This window comes from Gobio gobio (genome assembly GCF_949357685.1).
Source record: "Gobio gobio genome assembly, chromosome: 6".
Taxonomy (NCBI): domain Eukaryota; kingdom Metazoa; phylum Chordata; class Actinopteri; order Cypriniformes; family Gobionidae; genus Gobio; species Gobio gobio.
The window spans coordinates 7,204,948-7,226,341 of NC_137102.1; the positions used below are offsets into that span (position 1 = coordinate 7,204,948).

Here is a 21,394-nt window from a genome sequence, read left to right on the forward strand (position 1 = left end):
AAAAATCAAGCGGAGACGTTGCCATAGTAACGGTAATCCTACGTCATTTCCCCTCATTTAAAAACCCTCGAGCCATCAGTAGTAGAAGTGTAGCCTGAGGTAAATAAGTGCAAGAGATGACTGTTGCTCCCCCTCACCGCCACCGACTAAACTGAGGTCGACCTCCATACCTCTAAACGGGACAAAAGAGGGTGTTTTTAAATTACACCGGGCGTTTGGATGGTATGGCGGAGTCGAACAGCGCGAGTTTTCCTCACACGACACCGAACGGGTCCAGTCGCCATGAGAAGAGTTTGGGTCTCCTCACGGTCAAGTTCGTTACCCTGCTTCAAGAGGCCAAAGATGGGGTGCTCGATCTCAAAGTGGTGGGTGAAAATACAAATACGAGTGGAGAAATGAATGAATGAAAGTCGACAGGCTGTTCAGTGAAGACGGTCTGTCAGGAGTTAACGTTACACAAAGAAACTTTTACCTGAGCCGGCCTTCGCCGAGTTTTGAGGCTCTTACACACAGAATTACTAAGTGTTTGCCTCGTAGTTAATTAAAAGTGTTAAAGAGCGAATAGAAATGTCGTGTTATTGTGTCAAGAGGGACTTTTGAGCAGAGACCCGTGGGATTCTCCACAGCAGGTGTTTGTTACCTGACGCTTGAGGCAGTAGAGAAGCTCTGGGCCAATTCACTGGAGACATTTTCCAGATGTATCACCTGCTACTTTCCGCTAAAATGATAAAAAATAGGGCCCTAAACTCTTACTTTTTTTTTGTTTTACCAAACAAATAGGCATTGAAACAAATGGAAGGTGCTTAAACGATTTTTTTTAAATAAAAAAAGTGAAAACTATTGTTTAAATCTAGTAGGGCCAGTTAGTTAGTGTGTTGTTATTGATAGATTAGATATTTTTCATGCATCAAAATATTTGATGCATTTTTCCATACATTAATTTCATTAACAGGGCTGCTTGAATACAGCATAATTTATGTCAAAATAAAGAGAATTTTATTCAGGGGTGTCACAATTTATTAATTTTTTATTGATTTATTTGTTTTTTATTTATAAAAAAATTATTAATTTTAAAATTTGTGTGGTAATTATTATTATTAGAGCGCTTTTTGTTATTATTACATTTTTTACTTGATCATTAAAATTGGTTAATAATATTTTTTATTATTAATAATTAGTTTTATTTGTTCAGTTATTTTTAAAATGCATGAGCATTTGTGTCTCTGCTTTAAAAACATAATGGGACACCAAAGTGTGTAGTATTTGTGGACTGTTTATGTAAGTTTTTCATTATATTAAAAAGTGAAAACTATTGTTTAAATCTAGTAGGGCCAACTAGTTTAGGATCGGATGTTAGTGTGTTGTTATTGATAGACTAGATTTTTTTTTATCCATTGAAATATTTGATGCATTTTTCATACAATAATTTAATTAACAGGGCTGCTTGAATACGGCATAATTTATGTCAAAATAAAGAACAAAAATTATTTAGTGGTGTCACAATTTATTAATATTTTTTATTTATTTGTTTTTTATTTATTAAAAAACAAACAATTAATTTTTTAATGGGGTAAATTTGTGTGGTAATTATTATTAGAGTGTGTTATTATTACATTTTTTACTTGATCATTAAAATTGGTTAAGAATAGTTTTTTTTTTGTTAATAATTAGTTTTATTTTGTTCAGTTATTTTTAAAATACTTGAGCATTTGTGTCTCTGCTTTAAAAACATAATGGGACACTAAAGTGTGTAGTATTTGTGGACTGTTTTTGTACGTTTTCCATTGTATTCAAAAGTGAAAACTATTGTTAAAATCTAGTAGGGCCAACTAGTTTGGGATCAGATGTTAGTGTGTTGTTATTGATAGACTAGATATTTTTTATGCATTGAAATATTTGATGCATTTTTCATACAATAATTTCAATAACATGGCTGCTTGAATACAGCATAATTTTATGTCAAAATAAAGAAAATGTGTTATTTTGGGGGTCACTATTGTTTTGTAATATGTTAAATTTGTGTGTTCACAGACAGTGGTGGTTATTAGAGCATTTTTTTGTTGTTATTATTATTACATTTTTTACTTGATCACTAAAATTGGTTAATAATAGTTTTTATTATTAATAATTAGTTTTTTTGTTCAGTTATTTTTAAAATGCATGAGCATTTGTGCCTCTGCTTTAAAAACATAATGGGACACCAAAGTGTGTAGTATTTGTGGACTGTTTATGTAAGTTTTCCATTATATTAAAAAGTGAAAACTATTGTTTAAATCTAGTAGGGCCAACTAGTTTGGGATCGGATGTTTGTGTGTTGTTATTGATAGACTAGATATTTTTAATGCATTGAAATATTATAAATATAGTAATATACAATAATGTGTTATTCTGGGGTGTCACAATTTTAATGAATTTTCCTCTGTTTTTTGTAATGGGGTAAATTTGTGTGGTAACTGGTTGTTATTAGAGCCGTTTTTGTTGTTGTTATTATTTAATGTTTTACTTGGTCATTAAAATTAGTTTTTTTATTAATAATTAGTTTTATTTTTACAGTTATTTTTTTAAATACATGAGCATTTGTGTCTCTGCTTTTAAAAACATAATGGGACACCAAAGTGTGTAGTATTTGTGGACTGTGTATGTACGTTTTCCATTGTATTCCCGTCAACCATCATACAAGGACAGATGGGGTCAGTTTGACCAGCGCTAGCACACCTGGGCATACTTATCTCAGTAGCGCTCAGCTGTTATCAGAAGAGTTTATTAAGAATAAGCGTAGTATATATTGTTTGCCCCCGCTAATAGCCAGTTCCTCTCTTCTGATTGGACCGTCTCTGATAATAACATTGTGTTTTTTCATAGGCTGCAGACAGTTTGGCAGTCAAACAGAAGAGGAGAATCTACGACATCACCAATGTCCTGGAAGGCATTGGACTCATTGAAAAAAAGACCAAAAACACCATTCAGTGGAAGTGAGTACAAAGATTAAGAAAGTTCAATGTGTAATGTACTTCAGTCGCATAGTTCTCCAATGCAGTTGCTTTATCTTAATTAGGGGCGAGAGCTCAGGCTGCCAGCCTCAGGAAGTTCTCGAGCAGGTGGAACTTCTCAAGGCAAATATTGCTGATCTGGAAATTCAAGAGAGAGAGCTGGACATGCAGAAAGCGTGTCTGCAACAAAGCATCAAACACCTGAATGAAGACTCCTCCAGCTGCAGATATCCTTACTGTCAGTGCATGAACCAGAAATGGTCTTTTTCCTTATTCTCGTCTGATATTCTTCCATTTTTGGGTGGTTCCTCAGGTAATCAACAGTGCCAGAAAACGGCATTGTCGCACCTAATTACATGTTGAATGCTATCCGTCCTGATCCTTCCTTCACTGTGTGGTTTTATTGTTAGGTATTTGAGTTGCCCTAGTCCAGTTTTTCCAGTCTATAATCTACTGCGGTTCATGAGTTTCATAACTCTCACCCCACCAGTTATTCCTCTTTGGATTAAACTACAGTTCAGCCTTTTATCTCTCAACTTATATTGTCTTGGTACGAAGCCCCTAAGGGCAAGCTCACACTACTAGGAGACTACAAGACTATAAACTACAAGATCTTTGGCCAAGCGGCAACCGCAAAAAAACGTTTTCTCACACAAATTAATGTAAGACATTAGAGGGCCGCTCATGCTCATTGTCCAAGTCATGTGCAGAAAAAAGGGGTGCAGTGTTTTGAGCTTGGAAGCATCAGGATATTTATTAAAGGGGTGGTTGCATGCGATTTCACTTTTTTAACTTTAGTTAGTGTGTAATGTTGCTGGTTGAGCATACACAGTATCTGCAAAGTTACAGCTCTGAAAGTTCAATGCAAACGGAGATATTGTCTTTTAAAGTAATGTCAGTTTATTGCCTACAAAAACGTCCGGTTTGGACTACAACAAGCTTCTTCCCGGGTTGGTGACATCATAAACACCTGCTATTAACAAACACTGCCCCCGCGAACACGCAACAAAGTGGACGAGGCCACGTCGCCGTCATTACGAAAGAGAGAGAGCTGTTGCAGAGCTACAAACTACATTTGGCCATCTAACCAATCTGAGACAATTGCGTTTTTCGGAGGGATGGGCTTCACAGAAGCAGGAAGCAAACGAGCCGTTCAAAGGACAGTGGAATAAAGGTAAAATATAAGAAAAATACGGCGTTTAAAAAAAAAAAGAAGTATTAAGACATGTTATACTGCGCCCCATAAACACAACCAAGCCTAGAAAAAAACCACGGAACCAAAATGAAAATGACCCACCCTCAAGAATACCGAAGGTGGTCTGGCGGAAGCAAAATATTTTACTTTATAAAGTTTTAAATATGGATATTTTTCATACATAAAACGGTCGCTTCGAAAGACCTTTATTAACCTCCTGGAGCCGTGTGGAGTACGTTTATGATGGCAGTTTTTTTTAGCTTGGAAACGTCAGGATATTTATTAATTCAACTCTGATTGTGTTCATCAGAAAGAAGAAAGTCATATACACCTAGAATGGCTTGAGGGTGAGTAATTTTCATTTTAAAGTGAACTAATCCTTTAAAGGAACTGTATGTAAGAAATGTATTTCAATTAATCATAAAATGGCCCTGATATGTCACTAGACATTAAGAAATCATGTTAATTTCAAATACTTATATCACTGACAACGGTTGTCCGGCCAAGATATTGTCATTTTAAAAGTGAAGTTGCAGCCCTCAACTGATGTTGATGTTGACATGTTGTGTTTTGGCCTGAAGCGCCACCCTCCACCTGTCTACCAATCACGAAGTCAGTAGTGTTTCTGCATTCGGGTTGCCAGCTCTGCTCTAGTTACCACAGCTGCAGCTACAAACTTTTTGGATAAACAATGTCTAACTTTACGAAACCTAAACGACCTCGTTATGAATCAGAAAAACGTCGTGACAGTGTCCGAAATAAAACAAGGATTTGTATAGGAGATGCCTTTGAAAGATAGAGACGGCTGAAAACGGAGAATAATTTGAAGACTGATGCCAACTTTGCTAATTTTCTCCTGGACAGGTAAGGTTCATCTATGTTTGGCTAACTTGTATTTAATGTAAATGGACATTTCAAATATTCATGACAGTCGAACAAAGTTATGCATGTTCGTGCAAAGTAACGTTAGGTTAGCGCAGACGGAGGAGGTGGGTCATTGAATTGAAAAGGTAACGTTAAGGAATTGTTTGGTAAATAAAAACGGCGAGTCGTCATTGCTAACATTAGTAATGCATTATCAGAGCCCGTTTCTCTGTCATTATGCTGGGACGCTGAGGAAAACAACATTAGCACGCTTATTATTGCAATGTGAAAACGTATTTGAGACAGTAGCCTAACGTTACCTCGTTAAAAATTATTCCTCATTCGTTCTTCGCATATATAGTGGACAAAACATGCTGCAAGTTGACCTGTATGACCATTGCTAATGTTATTTAGCTTTGCAGTAATTTTACTATAGTATTTTTTCATGTGGGAATGTACTGTCACATACGAGCGTTCATATTTACAATTATATTTGGCTAATCGCCATTAGTACATTTTTTCGATTCATAATTACTTCACAAAACATCGCTCTTGAAGCATAAACATAATTAATAGAAAGAAAAAAAAACGTACTGTGTACGGCTCGTCACTTGCCATTGAAAGCTTTTGTAGCAGCCTTCCTGCTGGATCCTGCAGCCTATCTGGCAACCTCGAGTCAGGGGGAGAGGGATACACCGCTCTACAGTCATTTGAAAGTGATTGCAGTACCAGTTTTGGCCACAGTCCTACATACAGCTCCTTTAAGTATAGCGCAAAAGACTACTTATTTGAATTAAACAATTATGATCAAATTGTCGCCTTGCATTCATTAGAGCAGTTTACCATATTTCATCACACACACACACACAAGATCACATTGATATCAAACGGGTTTGAAAATATGCTAGAGACAAGCTCAGATCACGTTGCTGACATGCTCATATTTGACGAGCATCAGCGACCACAATGACCATCGATTTGGCCACAATCCTGTGTTTTGTCGCAGACGTTGGAGAAGTCGTGTAGTGTGAGCCCGCCTTTAGCGGGCATGTTTTATTCGAATGTCACATTTGCTTTCAAAACTTTTGCGTTCTCTTGAAGAGAGAAAATCTGTATTATAGAGACTTTTCGGGGGGGGAAATGAAAGGATAATTGGATGTACATGTTCCTTAGCATTGTATACATACAGCTATGTGACACATGAGGACATATGTGATGCGTTTGGTGGGGATACTCTTCTAGCTGTCATGGCTCCATCAGGGACACAACTGGAGGTCCCAGTGCCGGAGATGGTATGTTACACCAACCTTGAGATTGTAATTCATCCTACTGAAATGTTTTTTACAGTTATAGGGTGAATTCAGGGTGACTGGGACACTTTTTGCCATTGAGATGACTTGGAAAAAGTGTCCCAATAACCCTGAATTCATCCTATTGAAACGTTTTTTACAGTTATAGGGTGAATTCAGGGTGACTGGGACACTTTTTGCCATTGAGATGACTTGGAAAAAGTGTCCCAATAACCCTGAATTCATCCTATTGAAACGTTTTTTACAGTTATAGGGTGAATTCAGGGTGACTGGGACACTTTTTGCCATTGAGATGACTTGGAAAAAGTGTCCCAATCACCCTGAATTCATCCTATTGAAACGTTTTTTACAGTTATAGGGTGAATTCAGGGTGACTGGGACACTTTTTGCCATTGAGATGACTTGGAAAAAGTGTCCCAATAACCCTGAATTTATCCTATTGAAACGTTTTTTACAGTTATAGGGTGAATTCAGGGTGATTGGGACACTTTTTGCCATTGAGATGACTTGGAAAAAGTGTCCCAATAACCCTGAATTCATCCTATTGAAACGTTTTTTACAGTTATAGGGTGAATTCAGGGTGACTGGGACACTTTTTGCCATTGAGATGACTTGGAAAAAGTGTGCCAATCACCCTGAATTCATCCTATTGAAACGTTTTTTTTTACAGTTATATGGTGAATTCAGGGTGACTGGGACACTTTTTGCCATTGAGATGACTTGGAAAAAGTGTCCCAGTCACCCTGAATTCATCCTATTGAAACGTTTTTTTTACAGTTATATGGTGAATTCAGGGTGACTGGGACACTTTTTGCCATTAAGATGACTTGGAAAAAGTGTCCCAATCATCCTTAATTCATCCTATTGAAACGTTTTTTTACAGTTATAGGGTGAATTCAGGGTGACTGGGACACTTTTTGCCATTGAGATGACTTGGAAAAAGTGTGCCAATCACCCTTAATTCATCCTATTGAAACGTTTTTTACAGTTATAGGGTGAATTCAGGGTGACTGGGACACTTTTTGCCATTGAGATGACTTGGAAAAAGTGTGCCAATCACCCTGAATTCATCCTATTGAAACGTTTTTTTTACAGTTATATGGTGAATTCAGGGTGACTGGGACACTTTTTGCCATTGAGATGACTTGGAAAAAGTGTCCCAGTCACCCTGAATTCATCCTATTGAAACGTTTTTTTTTACAGTTATATGGTGAATTCAGGGTGACTGGGACACTTTTTGCCATTAAGATGACTTGGAAAAAGTGTCCCAATCATCCTTAATTCATCCTATTGAAACGTTTTTTTACAGTTATAGGGTGAATTCAGGGTGACTGGGACACTTTTTGCCATTGAGATGACTTGGAAAAAGTGTCCCAATCACCCTGAATTCACCCTATATAAACAGTGTTCATTTGCTTTTTTGTTTGTGTATAATCATGCCTTTTTTCATGGACTCAGGGCCACAATGGTCAGAAGAAATACCAGGTGAACTTGCGAAGTCACTCAGCTCCCATCCAGGTGATGCTGATAAACAGAGAGACGAGCTGCTCCAAGCCTGTCGTGGTCTCCGTCCCACCTCTAGACGACATTTCTGCCATGCCGACTCCTCCCAGTACTCCAGCAGGGCTGCAGAGATTCCCCATCTCCTCCGCCGATCTCTGTGATCTGAAGTGTGGGCCGCTCAAAAGCACCGCTGCAGAGCACCAGCTCACTCCGTCCTCCACGTCCCCTGATATGCACATGGGTACTGCTTTCATACTGGCCCCGTTCCTTACTCTGTGATTGATATTTGTAGCACCAGTCATTGTTCCCTCTCCATATTAAGAATGGATGCGATGTAAAAATGAAGAAATTGCATGCATCACCTTTTAAATATATACGAGAATATATATTTACGAACATAATATATATTCAAAAGTTTGGTGTTGGTGAGATGTTTTTTTTATGCTCGCCAAGGCTGCATTTATTTATCAAATATGCATTAAAAACAGCAATTTATTTGTCATTTAAAATAATTGTTTTCTGTTTTAAAATGTAATTTATTCATGTGATGGCTAAATTTTCAGCATCATTACTCCGTGTCACATAAATTATTCTAAAATGGCGCTCCAGAAAAATGTCTTGTCACTATTGAAAATAAACTGTGACATTTATTTTCAAGATTCTCTAATGATTCGGCAGTCCAAAAGAACAGCATTTTAATGCTGGATACAAGTAATTTCTTTAAAAAAAAAAAAAAAACCTCCAAACTTTTGAATGGCATTGTATATGAGACTTTTGATACACCATTTTAATATGATTGATTTTAGTTCCGATTTTTTCTCTCTCTCTCTTCCAAGAATGCAACCCTGAGTCTCCTTCCAGTCAGTGTTTGTTAATGCAGGGCTCTTTAGGTGGTCCTGAAGAACCGCAGCGGGAGATGGGGGGTCAGGATCTGCAGTCCATGCTGGAAGAAATGAGGGATGACAGAGAAGGTGTCGTGGCTGCCATTATCCCAATAAAAGATTGTTCCAGAGCAGTTTTTGTGATATTTGTGTATTTCTAATTGAACTTCAAGTCTCATAATTTACACTTGCCTTGTTCTTGTTTCTCCAGGTGTTTCTAACCTCATTGATGAATTGATGTCTTCAGATGGTAAGTTCTCTCAAAATATATTCCAGCCATTTATTAGTCAGTGTTGGCCTTCTGCACAGCCCCCTTGTGGTCACACAGAACGGCTTCCTTTGGTTATATTTGTTCTGACTTGAAGCAGTTCACTGCTGTCCTTATCAATTAATCATATAGCTAGCAGTGCAGATAAATCTTTTTAATATGTCCTGACAAAAGGAGGATGGGTTCCCACAGCTGAGTGATGGTTCCTCTCAAGGTTTCTTTCTCCTATGCATGCCAGGGTTTCTCTACCACTTTCGCCTTTGGCTTGTTGTGCTATTGCATTGATCCCTGTTATGCAGCCATGAGATCACTGTTATGAAATTAACTTTTTCCCTCACCGGCCAATTTGGCTACTAAATTTAAGTTATTCAGAACTTATTAGCCAAAAAAAAAAAACAGATTAACAGCACAGTTTATGCGTATGTCCTGCAGTTCTCAGAATACATTACATTGTTTGTTGAGTCCAAGACGAGCCACTCGCTTTCCACTTGGTATTGAAACTTTTAATTTTATGTATCGCCACATTATTATATTTTTTAATCTTCGCTATTGCTTCAATGCAAATGAACAAGTGCACCGTTATTTGTTACTTAGTGACGTCAAGTCAGTCAGATATATGCAGATTCTACGCAATACGCTGTATTTAATATATCATGACTCGCGCATTGAGTATTTGTGCTAAATCTGTGCATATTTGGTAACTTCCACAGCAAAGTGAGTAAAAATAATAAATAACCTGCCAAATTGGCTAGTGATTGGACCGTATTACCTAGGGCTGGACGATTAATCGAAAAGTAATCAACTGAAATTCAGAACCTCTAACCAATGAAATTTTCCCATGTCGGTTATTTCGGTTTTATTCACGTTACTCCGCCACATCAGCAGTGTTGGGGAAAGTTGCTTTGAAAAGTAATGCATTACAATATTGCGTTACTCACTTAAAAACTAATTGAGTTACTTAGTTACTTTTTAAGAAAAGTAATGCGTTACGTTACTTTAGCTGGGCTTGTTTTTGTTTTGTTTTTATAACAAAAAAGTTATATTTTTGTAAAGACCTCTTCATATCAAAATTGAAATAATAAGCCCCAGGCTGAGGTAAAAATGCAAATTGACGCATGAACAGTAGAGGGCGCAGCTCTGCTGCCATTCTGGATAATGGTAGAATAGGATGCAGGAGAAAAAAGTTTTACCAATAAAAACAATTGTATCAATTGTAAAAATCTAGTAATTTTCATCATCAAAGGTCAGCAGCAAAACATTGGTAAATTAAATATAAAGGTAGATTAAATGCATAAAAATAGTTGTTTTATTTAATTATTGGAGGTTTGCATAGTACTCTGATTTTGCCTTTGACTGATTTTATTAATTTTGAGGAGCACAGAATCTTTATTGTGCAAGTGAGATAAATAAATAAACACATTTAGTCTAGAACTACAATAACCATCATGTTCACACACACGCCTCTGCACTTATTTTTCTCAACATGGGGGCAGGAGAGCTGTCAGTCAAATTAATGTGAAAAAGTAACTCAGATATTTTGTTGTAAATTTGAAAAGTAATGCGTTACTTTACTAGTTACTTGGAAAAAGTAATATTACGTAACTCAAGTTACTTGTAATGCGTTAGCCCCAACACTGCACATCAGTCACATCAAGTGCAGTTTGCAGGCACACGGAGAGATGCAGGAGCAGTTATCTTTGTTTATAGATGCTCACAATTACTATGGTAACTGCATGTTTTACACAATTTATCAAATTTAAAAGTTAATCGCCGTTCTTATATGCGCTGATACACACAGAGAAGGGCACGCGCAAGCCCCAAAACCAGATCACTTTCACTTGCGTCCTTATGAAGTTTGTCAATTAAATGAGTTTAAAGGCTTGCCAGTTTGAACATTGAAGCGATTTTTTGACCATCAGATGTGTATTATGTTGAACTAATGCCTTTATATATTGTGACACACGAACACTCAGACAGAAGCTCGCACATCACGTGAAGATCGCGCGCAGAGAGCAGCGCAGAAACTCATGGTCAACGCTGTCCTGTGATTTATCACTAAAGTAGCTTAGAAACTCAACCGTTATAGCATAGATTTGTCTATCTTTGAAGTTAGCACAAACCACAGCTTCATAATTAATAGAGACGGCATGACTCATTCACGCACAATCACTCTCTCATTAATGCATTCACATAAATGAAATGTAGACCTGCTGTGCTAATTTATCTGATGTACAACAAACAGAAATCTGCCCCATAGACAAAAACTGCTGAAAGTCAACCGTTTCCTTCACGTATTTAAAAATCACAAAGAAATGCACTTTTTCATTAGAAAAAAAATCACACCTTTTAATAGTAGAAAATATTTACAGTACAAACCTTATCAGTGAACTATGAGGGCAAAAAAAGGAAAGCAAAAAAGCTAAATAATCGTTCATTAATCGTAATCGAAGTCAAATGTTCAATTAATCAAGATTTTTATTTTTGGTCAAATCGTTACAGCCCTAGTATTACATGACACAGTTAATTTTTACCAAATCAGCTTATTAGAATGATTTCTGAAGGATCACGTGACACTGAAGACTGGAGTAATGGTGCTGAAAATTCAGCTTTGCCATCACAGGAATACATTACATTTTAAAATATATTCAAATAGAAAACCTTTGTTTAAAATGTAATATTTCACTGTTTATAAAAAATATAGATTTCTCGATTTATTATTATTATAATAATTTTTTTAATTGGTTCTCATTTTTACGAACCAATATCAATTCTTTAAGGGATAGTTCACCCAAAAATGAAAATGAGCCCATGATTTACTCACCCTCAAGTCATTCTAGGTGTATATGACACTCTTCTTTCAGACGAAAACAATCTGAGTTATATTAAAAAAGTCCTGGCTAATCTAAGCTTTATAATGGCAGTAATAGTTACTCTGTTTTTGAAGTCCATAATAAATGCATCTGTCCATCATATAACTGCTCCACACGGCTCCGGGGTGTTAATAAAGGCCTTCTGAAGCGAATCGATGCGTTTGTGTAAGAAAAATATCCATATTTAAAACTTCATTAATTAAAGTTTTGGCCGACCGCCTTCCATATTCAATTTATGGAAAAAGTGTTGAAAGTTCCTCTGCCGATCAAAGGCTTGCGTTAACAGGAACGCTCATCAGACGTCACGTACGCATCTTGAATTGCGAGAAGGCACTTTCAACACTTTTCCACGGAAGGCGATCGGCTGGAACTTTACTTTATAAAGTTTTAAATATGGATATTTTTCTTACACAAACGCATCGATTTGCTTCAGAAGGCCTTTATTAACCCTCCAGAGTCGTGTGGAGCAGTTATTTGATGGACAGATGCACTTTTATGGACTTCAAAAACAGAGCAACTACTACTGCCATTATAAAGCTTGGATTAGCCTGGACTTTTGTAATATAACTCTGATTGTATTCGTCTGAAAGAAGAATGTCATATACACATAGGATGACTTGAGGGTGAGTAAATCATGGGCTAATTTCCATTTTTGGGTGAACTATCCCTTTAAATCTCAAGAATCGATTAGTCCAAGCGTAATTACTTTATGGTGCCCGCGGTGGTGGCATTCGTGACTTTTTTTAGAGGTGGGTGATATGCGTGGTGGGAGCGGCGGCGCTGGATTCGTCATCCTGTTTTCAGTTGATGAATGAACTAGCATTGTATTGCGCCTCCCATCCAATAAATCTCAATAAGCTTTGTGTTTTGTTACTATTGAAATGACACAAAGTCTCAGTGATCTTCTCTTCCGCCTTAATAATACCAGTTACAGCCCGAAATAAACATGAATGAGCATCTGAAAGTGTGTTAAAAGATGCAAAACAACAAACCGAAATCCATGTCATCCATATCATGTCACATGGAATCACTCAATCAGTGTTTCAACCGTGAAAGGACGTCAGTTAAACGGCTGTGTGTACAAACAATGTCATGTAACGTCACATTTACCTCAGAAAAACATCTCCAGTGTCCATAAACTCGTTAGTCAGCTAGAAAAAATAACTCGAGAGATGAGCATTTTGCTAAATATATCCACCATATCTTATAGGCCTATTCATTATCATTTATGTTCTTCAATATTTAATGCATGTTTGAATAAATCTGGCAAGTTTTTATGACAGCCAGCATTTAAATGTTTAGATTTCAAAAAACGATTTGGAGTAGAAATATGATTTATGTAATGTTTTTTTAAACATCATTGAGTGCAATTTAAGCGTTTGTATACACATCAGTTCATTTTTACCTTCAGTATTATAGTAGGCTACAACTGACTCCCATAGTTTACAGCATCAGTTCAGAGATCTGTTTTCCTTGAGATAATTTGCCATGTATTGTACCTGATAGACATACAAAATAATCGAAATCGAATCATGAAATTTGTGTCAATACCGAGCCCTAGTTTATATTGTATACCAATAAATGCAGCCTTAGTGGGCATAACAGACATTAAAAATCTTATCAACCTCACATGTTTGAACAGTAATGCATGGATTGATTATTTATTTTTATAAATTGTTGTATATAGTTTTTTATATGAACTCACTGTTTTTGTGTTTCCACTGCAGTTTTCCCCTTGCTAAGACTTTCACCTAACCCTGGTGTGGATTACAACTTCAACCTTGATGACAACGAGGGAGTCTGTGACCTTTTTGATGTGCAGATTCTTAATTATTAAAGCCACACCGGTCAACACTTGCTCTCATTGAACAAAAGCAAAGGTAATGAGTCCCGTCCACCCACTGCCAACGGCTGCATTCCTGCCTCAGCGCCTGCTCCTTGAACCTTGGCTTGCGCGCGCACACACACACACACACACACACACACACATTTACATTTCATCCTTCTTCGCTTGGGTTCGCGAGTCTTTAACAGTGTTGTCCTGTCTGCCCTCGACCATGACTAATGTTTTCGAAAGAAGAGACCAGAAAAGATAAACTCCTCCCACCTGAACTTTAGACACTTGTGTGTCTATTGTCATTTTAGTTTGATACAGTCATTAGTTTGTTTTCAGTTTTGTGACTTCTCTCATTGTTCCTGATGAGTGATGGTGTAATTCATAGAGGTGAACGGAGGGCAGTTTGAATGTAATCTGAGAAATTAAAACCACCCAAACATGACACACTAAGTTTTGGCTGCACACTTGTTGAAACATGTGCCTTTTTGGAAACATCATCTTTTCGTTCTTTCGTTTTTGCCCTTTTCGCGCCACCCTATTGTTCATGATACTTTATAAAAGGTTCTAACTTTATCTTCTTTCCACATATTGTAAGCAGGAGCACTACAATATGACATGCAAATGTATAGTATAATTGAACCGCACACACAGACATTTGAGTGGCTTGATTTATGTCTAATTATTTAATCGCAACACTAATTATTTGTATGTTGGTTGGTTTTGTAGTCTGTTGATAGAAACACTGACACTCAACTGTGTATATTTATATTGAGTTTTTCTAACCGACTGTCATGTTGGAATATCACTGTTGTTTACCTTGTGAAATGCTAATTAGATTTGTTTTTGTTTTTTATTGCAAATTGCAATCCTACCTAATTTAAAATGGGAATTAATATAATTTGTACTGTAGTGTTCTTGGTTTAGAGGACATAAAGATGTTAAACTGCCGTGGATAATCTTTGTTTATACATTCCACAAGATTGTGCCTTATGCAGGTTTTTTCCATTACTGTAAGTAACATTTATTTTCACTGTATAGGTTTTCTAATCAAAAGAGCAATGTTTTTGTTCTGTTGCACTTTTTTAACCAAAGTTTATATATATGTGTGTGTATATATATATATATATAAAAACACTTGCTTTTGCTCAAGTATTGTGATCATTTATGTTTTGTGTGGAATCTCGTCTTGGAGATGAAACATTTGTTTGTGACACTGCAATATAACACACATGAAGCATTCTTTTGGGTTGTCAAAATCAAGTTCTCTCAGTCTCTTTCTTTTACTAAAATGTTCACGTACAGCATTAATATTTTAGCAACAATTTATAAAATGAGGACTTGCAGAAAAATGAATGCTCTTTTTAAATAGCCCAAACATTGTGTCCTTGACAAACCAGAGAGGGTTGCAAAAACACACCCCAAAGCTAAAGAGAAAAGAGACAGTTTTATAAACGGTTTAACCCTGTTAAATACATTTTTAATGATTCTATAAAGAAAACGTAAAAAAATACTTTATATTGTATTATGTAATATTTCAAGATAAACATTTATTGTACTTATCCATATTTTTTATATATCAAAAATGCATCAGGCACAATTAAAATTACAGAGCATACATTTATGCATTAAAATATATTATTTATACATATTGACAACTGTATTTTATGCAAGTAGTCTGCTGTATATATATATAGTAAAAATCAATTTTTTTATTTGACAAGCTGTCAGAATTTCATCTTACTTTTTGGCAATATAAATAACATCTGCACCAAACTCAGTTTTTTGCCCAGTTTGGACCTCTAAATAAAATGAATGTTTTTAGTGTGTGCCATTTTCTCAAAACTATATGGGCCATAAAAGCCTAATATATCTTACAAAAAAAAAAAAAAAAATTATATTTTGTCTAAAGTTTCCATAAACTGTTCAATGAACTTGTATTCCTTTCTGAAGAATCTTTTAAAAAGCCACACGACTGTCAGAGCATCTGGGATGTTGCGAGTATGGTGAAAGATTCGATGTGTTTGAGGTTTGTTTGGATCGTGCAACTGGAGCGAATACAAATGCTCTGTCACCCCTGTGACCCATAGGAATTGGCCAAGATTGCTGCTCTGGTCCTCCCTAAATTCTTTAGAGCAGTTTTGAACATTTTTAAATTAGACATGATTTCTGTAGGATTGACTGCATGGAAACATTAGAAAGTGGAAAAGGTGAAAATGTGCAAAACAAACTATGCATATGCACAATGTTACCGCCACATGAAAAACACTCAGATATTGAAATCAAGGTTCTTCTGTCCAGAGAAACTTTCTTTTATAATAATGCTTGTTCCATAAAGCATTATAGGCTATTGTGTAGTTATGAAGTCTTAGTGTGAAAATTCATATTCTTTCTCGTTAAGAGTATTTTTTTGTTTTGATATTCACTGTATTCATCCATTAAGCGTCGATTCCTTTATTTTGTGGTTATCTGGAATACTCGATTCTGATTGGTCAATCGCGGCATACAGCGGTCTGATATTTAACTCTTTCCCCTCCGGCATTTTTGATAATTTTCACAAAACTTTCATGACCCCCAGAAGTTTTCATAACTTTTGTTAGCCCATATGAATATCATCTGAATATGCAATCTGAACAAATGTACGCCTCTGCTTAAAAAGGAGTTTTATTATAGCTTCATGCAGTCTTTTTTTTTTTATCAACACGTGAATGTTTAATAAAGCAGGCTTTTTTAACAAAAAGCAGAGAAAATCGTGTTTTTTGTTTGTTTGTTTTTCAAAGACTACAACAAAAGACTACAATGCTTGTACATGCTTGTACTTGTAACAATCACTTGTTTTTGCTCCTTTTTCCCGTCTGTGGCGGGGTAGAGTCAATAATGCTGCGTTCAAGTCATAACATAAAGATCATGTCGCACGCGAACGCCACCAGATTACAAATGGGAAATTCTGAGGTGAACTCGAAGTTTCCGACTCCAGTTGAGGGCGTGTCAGTAAACAACGGCGGACGCAATCCACCTCTTGTAACGCGGAAGTAAGTAATCTATTTTCTGGGAATGAGCAAGGCCAAGAATGGCCGCCTGTCTAATTGCATTTCGGTATAATACGAATAATGATTATGCAAGACCCACTCTCAAAATAACTAGTTTACCTAAGGTGACCAAACCCAAGGTTACCTAAGGTTTTCAAGTCCTGTCCTGGCCCTAATATAACAATGTTCTATCCATACAGAGGGGGCATACTTTAAATGTATTGAAATTAATAAGGAATCTTTGAGTAAACTTCGAATATCATTTGAGTATCTCATTGCCTGGCCGAGTGTCCTGGTTTTCGGGTGATCAAAACATGGTCACCCTATTTACCCCTTCATCATCCTAGCACTATGAGGAATTATCATAACTGGATCTATTTGCTGATCTTAAATCACTAATCGCCTACTCATCAGTCAGCCATATAGGACTTGTAGCAGGAGGTATCCTAATCCAAACCCCGGTCAGTGTAAACAGTACAACTATTTTCGCAACAATCCAGTGTGTTTGTGATTATGTTAATTAAAATAATATGATAAATATCAGTTTGCAATATCAGACAGTATAACACACTGTTTTTAACTATATTTACATGGAAGCGAAAGCATAGCTCATTAATTACAAATGGCCGCTCTTACATATAGTGGAGAGATGCAGCGTCCGTATTGACTGTAAAACATGTCACATGTACTAAATTTGATGGTAGTATTGTACAATGATAGAATATGTAATGATTTAATTTACCAAAAAGCAAAAACACAACTGATGCACATTCTTTATTCATCATTAAGTAGAGTTAAAGGGATAGTGAAAATGAAAATTAGCCCATGATTTACTCACCCTCAAGTCATCCTAGGTGTATATGACATTCTTCTTTCAGACGAATAAAATCTGAGTTATATTATTCATAGTTGCTCTGTTTTTGAAGTCCATAAAAAGTGCATCTGTCCATCATATAACTGCTCCTCACGGCTCTGGGGTGTTAATAAAGGCCTTCTGAAGCGAATCGATGCATTTGTGATGCATATTTAAAACTTTATCAAGTAAACTTTCGACTGACCGCCTTCCGTGTTCAATTTATGGAAAAATTGTTGAAAGTTCCCCTGCCGATCGAAAGACTAACGCGACCAGGTCCGCTCGCCATGACGTCACGTGCGCATCTTAAGTTTCACTTTCAACATTCAACACTTTTCCATGGAAGGCAGTGGGCCGAAAGTTTACTTGATAAAGTTTTAAATAGGAATATTTTTCTTACACAAACGCATCGATTCGCTTCAGAAGGCCTTTATTAACACCCCAGAGCCGCGTGGAGCAGTTATTTGATGGATAGATGCACTTTTTATGGACTTCAAAAACAGAGCAACTATGAATCAAATTATAAAGCTTGGATTAGCCTGCACTTTTGTAATATAACTCCGATTTTATTCGTCTGAAAGAAGAATGTCATATACACCTAGGATGGCTTGGGGGTGAGTAAATCATGGGCTAATTTTCATTTTTGGGTGAACTATCCCTTTAATAATTTCCTGAATTTATTGTAAAGGAACATCGCTGTCTTGCTCTGACCAAACCTGATGTTGTAAACACGACTTCCCAACTTGTAAATATAAACTTCCCAGGAGAACTTGAGCGCACCATCAGTCCGCTATTAGTTCAGCGCTACGTTCATGTCTCTCGTCGTATCACTCGGAAGACTTTTTTGGTTCTTTTGCATAAAAACGCAACTCCTTTGGTCAAAATACTGCTTTTTTTAACTAAAAAACAAAGCCACTTTGTGTACACACTTGCTAAGGGGCTGGTAAACATCTACACCAGGGGTGTCCAATCCTGCTCCTGGAGGGCCACTGTCCTGCAGAGTTTAGCTCCAACTCCAATTAAACACACCTGAACCAGCTAATCAAGGTCTTACTAGGCATACTGGAAACTTCCAGGCAGGTGTGGTGAGGCAAGTTGGAGCTAAACTCTGCAGGACAGTGGCCCTCCAGGACTGAGTTTGGACACTCCTGATCTACACCATCTCCTTCGTTATGCTCAAATGGAGAAAGTACTGGTGTCTTGGGACTGTGAATGAGAATTCAAGGAGATATCCACTTCTTGTTGCTGTCTCGAGTGTGCCAACCTTCTCCCCCGGTCTCCAAAGTCTTTGGCACACTTCAATACATGCTGTCTGAAGGAGGAACCGATGAACGTGTAAAGAACAGGATTTAGACAGCAGTGTGTCAATGCCAGGCTCTCTGTGATCTGAGTAGCCCTATCCAGCTCTTTACTAAGCCCACAGTGAGTAACAAACGTATACATGATGTCCATGGCCCGGCAAAACTTGACCACGTTGTAGGGAAGCTGCGTGACCACAAAGAGTCCCACCATCGCCAGGAGCACACGGATGGACCTCCACTTCCTCCACCTCCTCTCCTGAGGGAGCTTCAACAGGGCTCGGCCTACACGGGCGTAGCAGAACAACATCACCAGCAAAGGTAGCAAGAAGCCAATCACGACCTCCACCACCTCCAGACTAGCTTTAGCCCTGAGCGCCATGTCCGACGGATACATCGCGAGGCAGCTTTTTTTATGAGGAAGCTCCCGGACGGTTGAAAACACCAAATCGGGGACTCCGAGAAAAAACGCAACGGTCCAGACCACAAAACAGAGTTTTCCACAGTGCTTCTTTTTAAAAGCACACGCTAGGCCTCGGTTTCTGGCTCCTGGCGCCAAAGCCAGGTACTGATCCATGCTGATGTGGGCCAGGAGCATCATGCTACAGGTGAAGTTGATGGTGTACAGGGCAGAAACCAGTTTACAGACGGTGACCCCGAGCTTCCAGCCGTGGACGGCGTCTGCAGCCCAGAAGGGCAACGTTAAGAGCAGCAAAAGGTCTGCCACAGCCAGGTGAAGTATAAACGTGTCAGTCATCGTTTTCAGTTGCTTGCAGTACGCATACACCGCCACAACCAGAGCGTTCCCTGCTAAACCTAGCACTAGAGATAACCCGAAAACAGCTGGGAGGAAGATGCTCGCGAAGAAGCGCACGTCTCCCTTCTCACAGATGGTCTGATAATCATCGTAGCTGAAGTTGGAGCTGTTGTTCTCGTACTCTGGGTAGTCGTAGTAATGTTCCTCTGAGATCTCCATTTTTCCCCTCTCTAAAGCTTTGAAAATAAAAACAATTTGAAAGTTTTTAGCAGCAATTTACAGATATAGTGTTGATCTTCCAGACCGCATATGGCTACCAGACAGGATGTTTTATTGCCTCAGGCGTGTAACAGCACCTTCATTCCGAGCATTCCCGCTTTGCTTTTATCCAATGCCCTTTTTCTGTGCATGCTTAAAATCACAGATAAACTGAAACTAGAGATGCATATCAGTTCAACTAAATCCTTTCCAGGTTTCCTGTGTAAATCCAACATTTGCTCAAAACAAGTTGGATGCTTTAAAGTTTCTCTTTAAACATTCTCCCTCACAAAGTGTTCGTTTAAATATAATTCTTTAAGCCTGTATTTTCAAATCTTATTAAGAAATAAAAGTTGATATCATACTGTACACTAGTCAAAGACTCTACCGTAAATGAGTGTTATTTCAATCAGGCTTGAACCCAAACATGTCATTTGCAACATTAAATATAACACTGATCTGGAAAAAAGCTATAATTGGTCTAATAAGTGCTATAATTATTTTCAAATAGCAGATAGGCACATTTTAATATGGCAGTTTGTCTTAATGTTCGCGCAATTGCATACTTTCTGTTCAAGAGTTATCTCCCAAACGGTGCAAAATCTGGATCATATTAAACTTCTATCTAAAAAAGAATTCACCGAAACGGATAATCCAGTGTTTATCTTACCGTGTTAGAGTCTATGCTTTGCCTGGAGGAAGAGTAGATTGTTTCTGTCTGCTGTTCCTGTGAGAACAGAGTGTGTTTACTGTGACTCATGCATGCAGAGCTTTACTCCCACACCTCATCTCTGTGAGCGTGCGTCCACAAACATGCCTGTAAAGTCTTTTTGAGTACAATATCAGAGTGCATATTGCATAAATGTAAGGCACAGCCACAGCATATTCATTTGAAACAAGGTTTCTTTGATTTATGCTCATTTTGGATTTTCTTTTCTTTTTTTTTTAATGTTTGCATTTGTGTATTTAAAAAATTATATATATATATATATATATATATATATATATATATATATATATATATATATATATATATATATATATATATATATATATATATATATATATATATATATATATATATATATATATATATATATATATATATATATATATATATATATATATATATATAAAACAGCATTGGTACATTTTTATTTAGAAAGCAATGCTATGCAAACTTCCTGCGTATCTTTGTACTCTTCTTTGTGTTTGTTCTGGCAGTTAGCAGCTGCGCTCTTCAAAGTGTTTGCTTTAGAGTTTTTACACAACTGGGGAAAACTGCATCTTCCTATCATTAGGGTTGCAAAATAAGGGACACCCATTCATGAACGACCCCCTTTTTCACGTCATGAAATGATTATTTCAACATTAACAACTTGACAGCACAATAGTAAAAAAAAAAGAGATCAAGTATGTGAATTTGCAACGGAACACATTTTATATTATTTTACATTTGATTATTTGATTCTTTAGTAGCCTAT

General features: G+C 37.1%; 2 protein-coding genes across 2 annotated transcripts; one reads left to right on the top strand and one right to left on the bottom strand.

Annotated features, from left to right (window-relative positions):
• Positions 1 to 74: 74 nt before the first annotated feature.
• On the top strand, positions 75 to 13,718 carry e2f5 (E2F transcription factor 5; the record flags this gene model as incomplete). Its single annotated transcript, XM_079819647.1, has 8 exons — positions 75 to 365; positions 2,863 to 2,972; positions 3,056 to 3,232; positions 6,239 to 6,341; positions 7,818 to 8,103; positions 8,699 to 8,833; positions 8,955 to 8,993; positions 13,609 to 13,718. The coding sequence occupies exons 1-8, from the start codon at positions 225 to 227 to the stop codon at positions 13,716 to 13,718; spliced, it is 1,101 nt and encodes a 366-aa protein (XP_079675773.1). The 5' UTR covers positions 75 to 224.
• Positions 13,719 to 18,748: 5,030 nt separating this feature from the next.
• ackr4a (atypical chemokine receptor 4a) lies at positions 18,749 to 20,640 on the bottom strand. Its single transcript, XM_079819637.1, has 2 exons — positions 20,581 to 20,640; positions 18,749 to 19,888 (listed from the first exon to the last, which is right to left on the bottom strand). The coding sequence occupies exon 2, from the start codon at positions 19,869 to 19,871 to the stop codon at positions 18,774 to 18,776; it is 1,098 nt and encodes a 365-aa protein (XP_079675763.1). The 5' UTR covers positions 19,872 to 19,888; positions 20,581 to 20,640; the 3' UTR covers positions 18,749 to 18,773.
• Positions 20,641 to 21,394: the final 754 nt, after the last annotated feature.

Coding starts and splice junctions, on each gene's coding strand:
- ackr4a (XM_079819637.1), bottom strand. CDS start 19,871: ATGGAGATCTCAGAGGAACATTACTACGACTACCCAGAGTACGAGAAC.